The 10,262-nt window shown below is 35.4% G+C and overlaps 1 protein-coding gene across 1 annotated transcript in view; it reads left to right on the forward strand.

Moving 5' to 3' along the window:
• PRRC1 (proline-rich coiled-coil 1) overlaps nt 1-8,724 on the forward strand; it is a 34,490-nt gene extending 25,766 nt beyond the window's left edge. Inside the window, exons 7-8 of the mRNA XM_006870679.1 lie at nt 3,443-3,545; nt 8,309-8,724. Of these exons, the coding sequence (XP_006870741.1) occupies nt 3,443-3,545; nt 8,309-8,518 (313 nt within the window). The 3' untranslated portion in view covers nt 8,519-8,724. The remainder of the gene's footprint in view (nt 1-3,442; nt 3,546-8,308) is intronic.
• The last annotated feature ends 1,538 nt before the right edge of the window (nt 8,725-10,262 follow it).

The following is a 10,262-nucleotide window of genomic DNA, read 5'->3' on the forward strand; positions in this document are numbered from 1 at the left end:
ATGTTTACAGCTGTTTCTCTTTAGTTTGATTTGTGGCCCATTAGCAAATGAAGGTTCTGTGAGCATTTCTGCCCCGAGCTTAACTCTATTCACATCATCGTGGTCATCTTGGTCAACTCTACTTTGAGGAGGCATTTTTTTCCCCAGTCGCATTCTGAGTGACTTCCCACCTCCCGGTCCTGTATCTGACAGTGTTTCTCTGCTATTCATAGAGTTTTCAGTGACTAGCGATTTGGACGTAGTTTGTCACTCTTTCTTCCTAGTCTGTCTTTGTTTGAAAGCTCATCTGAAACCTGTCCACCATGGGTGACCCTGCTGGTTATTTAAAATATCGGTGGCATAGCCCTCAGAATCATAGCAGTTCATACCACCATGGCACGACAGACAGACAAGTGGCGGTTGCGTGGTTGCTGTTAAATAGGAATCTCCTTGTGCTACAGCCCTTAAGTCCGGCTCAAAGGTGGGATTTCCATCCTCGGATGTCACTCAAGAGGCGGAAGTGCATCAGGGGTGACTGGGTTGTAGCGAGACGCTTTGGGCTTAGCTTGTGGGTCTCTAAGTTGGTCGACCCCGCCTCAAAGCCTCGATCCTGACTTGATTGGTGGTAATAGAAAAAAAGAAAGAAAAGAACAAAGACAAATTGACACACATACATCATTTATCCAGAATCCTTTAAAAAAAAAAAAAAATTCTGGCAAAGGAAACTTAATTGTCTTGGAACTGTGATTCTTCTTAAGACTTCTTCGGGTCAAAGAGATATGCAAACAGGGTTATTGAAGTCCAGCTCATTTCAGCAGCCACCTGGAGAGGATGAGAAGAAAGGAAATTGAGATTCTTATTGACTGTCCTTGAAGATAATCAGTCCACCTATCAAACTTCCTTTTTCTTGACATGGAGGAGAGTTGGAATTGAAGGACCATAAGAAGAAGGGAGAGATGAATTGAACGTTTTCTTAGTAGCACTAGTGAAAGAAATGGAAAAGTTATTTGGTGGGTATGAGTGATTGCTTTTTAGATTTATTGAGTTGAAGAGGATGAGACATCAACGTTGAAAATTTCAGTATCATGTTAGTGATTTATATACAGCATAAATGGGCCTTGGAGTTCTTCAAATATATATTTACTGACATCAAAGAAGAGGACTATACTTAGAAACCTTCTTGCTTTTCAGCAAGTTCATGTTTCATAGTTTGTTGTGAAGTGCCACTGAGTTGGTTCTGACTCATAGCACTATATAGGATTTCCAAGGAGTGGTTGATTTGAAATGTTGATCATGTGGTTAGCAATTCATTGCTTATCCTACAGTGCCACATCCCTGGACTCTTTAGTCAGTGTAATTGTTCTTGTGATTCGTGCATGAAGACACTTTAAAAAATTTTAGAAAATGGAAGTAAAAGATAATAGAATTTTTCCACCAACTTTTTGAAGCTCCATCGTGTATTATTGTACACAGATCATGCAAAATAAAATTTAGTTAACTTGACGTATGAGGAATTTACGAAATGCATCTTTTTTTTATTATTATTATTTTAACTTTTGAATTGGGTGAAGGTATACAGAGCAAATCAGTTTTCCATTTAGAAATTCGTACACGTTTTGTTTCATGTCACTGATTACAGTCCCCGTAGTGATGTATCATCTCTTATCCCACTTCTCCCGGTATTTCCCATTTCTTCCTTCTTTTCACCCTTCTGAACTTTGTCCTTGGACAAATCCTGCCCTTTTGATCTCAAATGGATGATTATTGTAAGATGTGCCTACCTAAACCTAACTAGTGTTACTGTACCCCTCAATGACTTGTCTTTTATTTGGCTGAATAGTGAGCCATGGGGGTAAGTTTTAGGCCTGAAGTGTGACTAAGGACCATAGTCTTAGGGCTTCTGCCAGTCTCTATTCAAACATTAAACCTGGTCTTTTATGAATTTGAATTTTGTTCCTTACTTTTCTCTGTCTAGGACCTTCTAATGTGATCCCTTTCAGAACAGTTGGTAGACAAATATATCTTGACTGAGAAAACTGTCATAACAAAGTAGCAAATAGTGATTTTTAGCTAAATAATACAAATTCTATTGTTTAGTGTTCTTAAAACAGTTTAGAATATGAACAATATGTTGTTGTTGTTATGTGCTGTGGAGTCGTTTTCGACTCATAGTGCCCCTGTACAGGGTTTCCTAGGCTGTAAATCTTTACGGGAGCAGAAAGCCTTTTCTTTCTCCCACAGAACAGCTGGTAGTTTCGAACTGCTGACTTTGTGGTTCGCAGCCTGATGATTTGTGACCACTATGCTACTAGAGCTCCTTATGAGCAATATAGACATTATAAAATTTCTATTATACTGTTCAGCAAAATTACGTATTACCTTTGTGTATTTTACTTTTGTTATTTGAATTTGTGAACAATTCTCCACTTCATATCACATTGTCTTTTTTTTTTTTAATAGAGACATTGAACACTTCTTGTTCCATATTTGCTTATTACATGAATTCATAATTTCATGGCATCTGACATTTAGCATTCTGGCTATCTAAAATGCTGGTGGCACTATGGATAACTTCACTTATGTCAGTTTGCAGATGCATCACTTTTATATAATTTATGTTGCTGTTAAGTCCCATTGCGTTGATTCCAACCCTAGTGACACTGTATAGGGTTTCCATGTAATAGCTGGTGAATTTGAACCACTAACCATGTAGTTCAAATGACTCTGAGGTCTGATGTGATAAATGGAAGAAAGTTTCTCTGGTATAATGCTGTTTTCAAAGACTGGCTCATTGTGAATAATTCAAAAATGTCATTAGAAGGGTTTATCAGAAAGAGAATAATACTGGTTATTTTGACTGAACGTTTTTTAATTCACTAGTTGTTACGTGCAGTTGAGTCAGTTTGGACTTAGAGCGACCCTATGTAGGGTTTCCAAGGAGTGGCTAGTGAGCTTGAACCATGTACCTTATAGTTCAAACTGACATTGCAGTTCCGCGCATTAAACCACAGTGCCAAGCCAGAACTCTTAATTCACTAGTTGTTGGCTGCAGATTAATGATAGAATTGGTAATAAAAATGTTCTCATATTTTAGCAAGTGATACATAAAAATATTACTTTCAATAAACTGTTTTCACATTCAAGTGAGTGAAAATATATGTATTGCAAATTTGAATACCCCGCTTCATTTCCTCTACCCCATCTTAGCAAGAGTAAGCTTTCCTTGGTAAGTAATTTAAAATTATTGTTATTTTTATTCCTAGTTGTTTTTTCCCTCATAGAATTAAGTCACAATGGTAATGTCTGAGTTGATTTTTTATCCCTATGCAAACTGATTATTAGAATTTCTTTTTGAATTCTCATATTTTGCTTGAGTAGTAGTACAAAAATTTTTATTTTTGAATATTCACTATAACTTTTATTTACCATGTAAACAACTTAGAACTCATGTATTGCATTACAGATGGTTTGACATTGGCTGTTTGATAGTTGAAGATCCTGTCCATGGTGTTCACCTTGAAACGTTTACACAAGCCACACCGGTGCCTTTGGAATTTGTACAACAGGTTGGTTCTCTCATTTTCTTCTTCATTATGTTTCTGGAGAAACTTATGATTGCATTTTAAAGTAAAACCTTGTATTACATAACTTACTGGAAATATGATATTTAATTTGTGTCATTTTTTTAGCCTTTTTCCTTCTTTTCCAACATCCTATTTTTTTCCATGTTTTGGTAGCTGCATACTTTTGTTTTCCTACCATTTTTGAACAGATAATACTTTACATAGTTAGTGTTTTCCATATTTTTTCCTTTGCTTTTATGATTGTATTTTCTACCTATAGTTTATGAAAAAAACAAAACATTTTTAACCTCTAGTGTGGCACTATACGATAAGTACTTGATCTCAAGGTCAGTGTGAGCCCCAGAATCAGTGGTTCCAACTCATCAGCCGTTCTTTGAAAATCCTTTACAGGGTCCCTTTGAGTCAGAACCAACTCGGTGGCACTTAACAACAACGTATTTTTGCTCACCTTTATTTACTTTCCCTTTTATCTCACATTAGTTCTACTGTTAAACTTTCTCTTTTTCTTTTAAGGTAGGTTTTTTTCTTCATTTGTTCATCTTCAGTAATAAGCCCTTATTTGATCGTCACATCTTAACTTTTATTTACTGAAACTAGAATTAATATTTACATCCACAAAATTTTCAGTAAGCATAAATGTTTGATGATGTTGATTCATTTCATGTTTTCATGTAATCTTTTATGACACTTATAATTTGGAGCATTATTCAGTGTTACTTAAAACTACCTCTTAAGTTGTTTGGGACTTGTATGCATTTAAGATAATCTCATAAAACTGTTGGATCCTCTTCGAAGGTGTATACTTAAATTTAAATTTGGCATATGTGAGTGGGCTTCAAAAAATTAATGAAAAAATGGAGTTAAAAGATAATGGAATTTTTCCATGAGCTTTTTGAAGCTCCCTTGTGTGCTCATTTTGTTGTTGTTGTTGTTGTTGTTGTTGTTGTCAGGTGCCATCGATAGAATCCCAGAAAACACCTTATGGTACTCTTGAAGGTTTATAATGTACAAAGGAGTCTGACAATCGTTGTTAGAAACATTGACATTTTCTTAAACCTTGTGTTTATGCCATAGTTTTTACCATAATTTGAAAAGTTCAAGAAAACACATATAGGTTTGAAAGCTAAAAACAAATACTGTGCATAATATATTACACTCATACCAAAACACAAAACCAGACCTGTTGACAGTGAGTTAATTCCAACGCTGAGTGACCCTGTAGGATAGAGGAGAACTGCCATGTAGAGTTTCCAAGGCTGTAAATCTTCATGGAAGCAGACTGCCTCATCCTTCTCCAGAGTGGCTGTCAGTAAGTAGCCAAGCACTTTAACCACTGTGCTACTAGGGCTCTTGTTATACTGGTAAGTTAGATAAAATTGTTGTGAATTGTCATATGTGGCTCAAGAGTAAATATTGATCGAACCATACAAAATTGTCCTTGAAGAAGAAAAAACAAGTAAAATACTGGCAAATTCATGTGCTGCAACCTGATTCAATTATCCAAACAAAGCTTTACAAAGAAAAAAAAAAATTCTATCTAGCTCATACAAGTACTGGTTCCTAATAGTTTTAGGAACAGATGAGTCTCATATTTCATACAAACCACTGCTGTTAAGTCAATTCTGACTCATTGTCACCCTACATAAGACAGAGTAGAGCCAAGGTTGTAATCTCTATGGGGAGCTCTGGTATGGTACTGTAGAATAAGTACTGGGCTGCTAACTGCAAGATTGGTGATTCAAAACCAGCTGCTCCTTGGTTACCCTATACAAGGTTGCTGTGAGTTGGAACTTACTCAGAAGCACTTAAAAAAAACAAAAATCACTCCCACATCTGTCTCCTGTGGGGCAGCTGGTGGGTTCAAACTGCCAGCCCCTTGGTTGGCAACAAAGTGCTTTTAACCGCTGTGCCACCAGAGTTCCTCATGTTGTATGAGTATCAGAAATAGAAGTAGAACGTATCCCATCATCTAATATTACTTAGAAACTAAATGTCAGAATTATTGGTAAAATAGATAAATATTAAACCAACACGTTCTGATCAAGGAGAATGTGTCCTTCAAATGACATGATGGTTCAATAATAACATATCAGTAAATAATTTAGTACTTGAACAGATTAAGGAGTGAAAGAAATTTAATAGATGGTGAAAGGTATTTGCTTGAAATAGCTTTTATTTGTCAAATAACCTTTAGCTATTTAGGAATAGAGGGATGTATATGTACTGGAACATTAAAGCAAACATCAGATACGATAAATGTTTTATTAAGTATGTGAAGTCAGTTTCAACACATAGTGACTTTGTATAGGGTTTCCAAGGAGTGCCTGGTGGGTTTGAAACAACAACCTTGTGTTCAGCTTATCCTATAACACCACACATACATTGTTGTTAAGTGTGGTTGAGTCGGTTTGGACCCATAGCGACCCTGTATAGGGTTTTAGGGGAGTGGCTAATGAGTTTGAACTGCCAACTTTGTGGTTCAAGCTGACCTTGTAGTTCAGCACATTATCCTGCAGCACCACGCCAGGACAAACACATTAGAGACTTTATAATTAGGGATGCTCCTATCGTTGCCACTGTTTAACGTTGCTCCTGATCAGAGGTCATCAAATAATGGTCCATAGCCAAATTTAACGTCCTGCCTGTTTTTGTGAATATGTTTTATTGTAACACACCCATACCTTTTATTTGCATACTGTATATGACAGCTTTCACATGCAGTGGCTAAGTATTGGAGCACTATACCTGAAAGGCTTGCAGTTCAAACCCACCAACTGCTCTATGAGAAAGATATGAAGCATTATTCTCCATAAACAATGACTGCTTCAGAAATCCTACTGTGCATAATTCCTATGCATAATGACCCTAAAAGACTGAGTAGAACTGGAATTGGAGTCCTAGCGTGGCACTGTGGGTTAATGTGCCAGACTGCAAAGCTGTATGAACTACAAGTTCAGCAGCTTAAGCTCATCAGTTGCTCCTCAGAAACCCTATACAGGGTCGCTATGGGTCTGAACCGGCTCAACAGCACTTTAACAACAACAAGAACACACATAGGAATTGGCTGACTGGCCTTGGGTTTGGTTTGGATTTCACACTGCAGCTACAATTGAGTAGTTACAATAGTGAATATCTAGTTGACAAGCCAAAAATATTTATTATCTGGCCCTTCTGAGGAAACATTTGCCAACTTCTGAACTAGGTGTTCTATTACAGTAAAAAAGACTTGTAATGTAAAAAAAAAATTTTTTTTAGGAAAGGAAATGTGGCAAAGAAGAACAAAGAGGGCCTATGTATATTCATGTTTTAAAATATCTAGAACATACACTAAACACAAAACGGCAAACAGTGCCATCCGGTGTGGTTCCATTTATTGGCAGGGAGGATAAATGTGCTTTAAAATGTATGTAAATGAATAGAGAGGGAAAAAAGGTCCTGGAAAGATACATAGTAAACTGTATATTTAATAGGGTTTAACAGTGGGGAATGGTATTTAGAGCGTGTCATTTGCTTTTTACTCAGCCGTTTATTCTGTTTTTGTTTTATTTCTTGTCATGTGGTTTGAAATTCAGAAGTGATGAAAGAATTCAGAAGACACATACATTAATATTCCTTCCTTCTGTCTCCAGCCGTTCCACTCTCCTCCCCTGGGGTACTGTCACTGATGCCCCTTTCTTTTTTTATCCATCCCGAGTTTTATGGTTGCGCTTCTTTATTATTTTTTTATTTAAAAGAGTAGAGATCAGCTCTTCAGAGAATTATAATTATCATCCTTCAGTGAAAGTTTGGAAAATAAATTGATCTAGTTTATGCTTGTGTGAACTTGATTATAAATGATCTCCTCTTAGCCCCCAATTAGAAACCCAGCTATTCTGGGGTTTTGCTATTCAAAAGAGAGATCCTTAGCCTAGCATCTTAAGCATTATCCTGAAACTTGATAAAAATGCAGACTGAGGCTCCAACCCTGAGCTACTGAATAAGGATCTGCATTTTAACAAGACCCACAGGTGATTCTTATGCATATTAAAAGTTTCAGTAACAAAGTTCTGCTTGTGTTAATGATAATCTGCTATTTCTCTGTTGTTGTTAAGTCTTCCAGTGATTTCTGACTCATAGTGACCCTGTATATGATTTTAGAGACACAACTAGTGGGTTTGAACTGTCAGCCTTGTGGTTCGCAGCCCAGTGCTGATCCTACAGCGCCATACTGGGAGTCCATTTCTCTTTGAAACAGTGTAACACTGATGTTTTCATTGTTAAGTGTCATGGAGTCAACTTCAATTTATAGCAGTTATTTTTTAAATGGATTGAAACCTTAAATTTCTCCTCTTAGTAAAATTACAGAATTTTATGACAATAACAAGATATAGATAATATTTGTATTTTACAACTAATCTAATTACTAGAAGTGGCACTGACTATAGAACTAGAACTTGAACCCTCTAACTCTGAACATTGGTAATGGAGTCAATAGATTTAAGACTGATTATATTTGCAAAACAAAATGAGTTTAACATAGATATTTTAAACAGAGTAGATATATGTAATAATATTTTGATTTGTTTTTAATAGTCTTATAACTTCATTGTAGTTGACAACCTGGCTGTGTTTCTCAGGATTTCTCATAATCTGTATTAAAAGTAACCTGAGAAACTTGGAAATGTCACTTAGTAAGTAATACAACTTGTTCCAGTGATATTTTTAAATGTATTATAAATAATAATCTACTTCATTTTTTCCAATAGGCTCAAAGTCTAACTCCCCAGGACTACAATTTAAGGTGGTCAGGCCTTTTGGTCACAGTGGGCGAAGTCCTGGAAAAGAGTTTAGTAAATGTCAGCCGGACTGATTGGCACATGGCTTTTACTGGCATGTCTCGTCGACAGATGATCTACAGTGCAGCCAAAGCGATAGCAGGCATGTATAAGCAGCGCCTACCACCTAGGACCATGTGAGAGAAGACTGAAACTTTTCCTCTCTTAGCTTGATGCAAAAGAAGATTTTGTATCATCTATAACTTGAATAGCTTCAATGAATCTAGCAGTTTTTATAATTTTCCTATAGGCTACTGTCTTTCATTTTTTATAAGGGCATGGTGTCATTCCAGCAGCTGCAAAGAAACAGGTCCTTTTTAAGATCTATATATCATAGTTCTCAAAAATACATATGTAAGTTATTAATAGTGCAGTTTGATATATCAAATTTATAAAATGGAGAGTCTAAGAAATTTTATGATGTATACTTTAATATTTTGTTTTTTGGTAAAGAAGACAGTTAATTTAAAAACATGTTTATTGAATACCCTTTGAAAAGCTTTGTGTTTTAATCATCATTGATCTCTTGCCTCTGTAATCTGTGGACCATTTTGTGTGCACATGAGGTCAGCAGTGTACCTACTGTAGCACACCTGCTTACATGGTGATGGGACACGTGGCTGTGCATGTTTTCAACAACATGGGCCAAGATACCAGAATTGATCATTTTCTCTTGTCATCATGTATAGGCTGAAAGGTTCTACTTTATTACTATTTTTGGCAGTTCACAGATTCCTACATTTTGTTTGTTCCTTTCTACACGATAAAACTAGCAAAACCTCAAGTGTATTTTAAATCAGAAGGATTCATGTTATTTTGTATAAAACTATTTAGTACTTCTAAGTCTTAACTTGACAACATCCATTGTTTTTGCACCACTTACATTCTCTAAATTATAATAGAGAAATTTTGAGAGGGAATTATTTTACTGTTTATGGGCTTATATATCTCTTAGTTAAAATTACTTCTTATTAGTTTGCCTTAAACACTACATTTCTAACCGTGTGCCCCTCTATTCTGCCTTTGCTTTTTCTGGAAATTTTCAAAGAAACTATTTTGTATTCATCCTAGTATATTTAGCCCATTTTGTTTTGTTTGTATTTCCCTTTGTCCTCAACAATATATTTTGGATCTATATAAATCACAAATATTTTCTCTTGTGCTGTTGAATTCTGTATAAGTGCAAGTAAGCATTTTGAAGATATTTTCTTGTATAAATGTAATTGAATTTTTATGTACTCTTCTATATAATTCTTGAGATGTAAAAGGATTCACTCAATTCCTTTAGTTTTACAAAAGATGTTGAAACTTTTATCCTGTACTGTCTTTACATCTGAGACTTGCTTTGTATTGAATATAATATTGCAAGTAATTGTTTCATTTCTGATACTTTTTACCTGAAAATGAGAAGAAGTATTAATTTTGTGTCTATGGTATATGTTAAATTTCCAAACCCTGCATAATAACTATTCAGACAAATCCACTCCTGTTTGTCATTACAAGTAATGAGACAGAAAGAAGTAGCCAGTTACAACAGTACATTTTTGCCCAGAAGTAATAGGAACAGAGTACTTTATTCCTCTGTTGGTCGTTATGAAATAGTTCATATATGTTTTATTCATCTTTCAGAGTAAGAAAGAGAAGGATTCTCTGCCATTTTCTTCTACCTTTTTTTTTTTTTTTTTTTTTTTAAGATCTGCAGAGATCCTTATAATGTTAAATCAAAACATTGAAATCATCCATAAATCAAAACATTGAAATCATCCATGACAGTAAATCAAAAGAGACCCTTTTCTAACAGTGTTTTCATCATGGCATTGGTCTGATGACAAGTGCAATAAAGTTTGTCATCAGAAAGGAGAATGTGCCAGTACTGAAATGATTT

This window comes from Chrysochloris asiatica, unplaced genomic scaffold (assembly GCF_000296735.1).
Source record: "Chrysochloris asiatica unplaced genomic scaffold, ChrAsi1.0 scaffold00147, whole genome shotgun sequence".
In the NCBI taxonomy this organism is placed as follows: Eukaryota; Metazoa; Chordata; class Mammalia; order Afrosoricida; family Chrysochloridae; genus Chrysochloris; species Chrysochloris asiatica.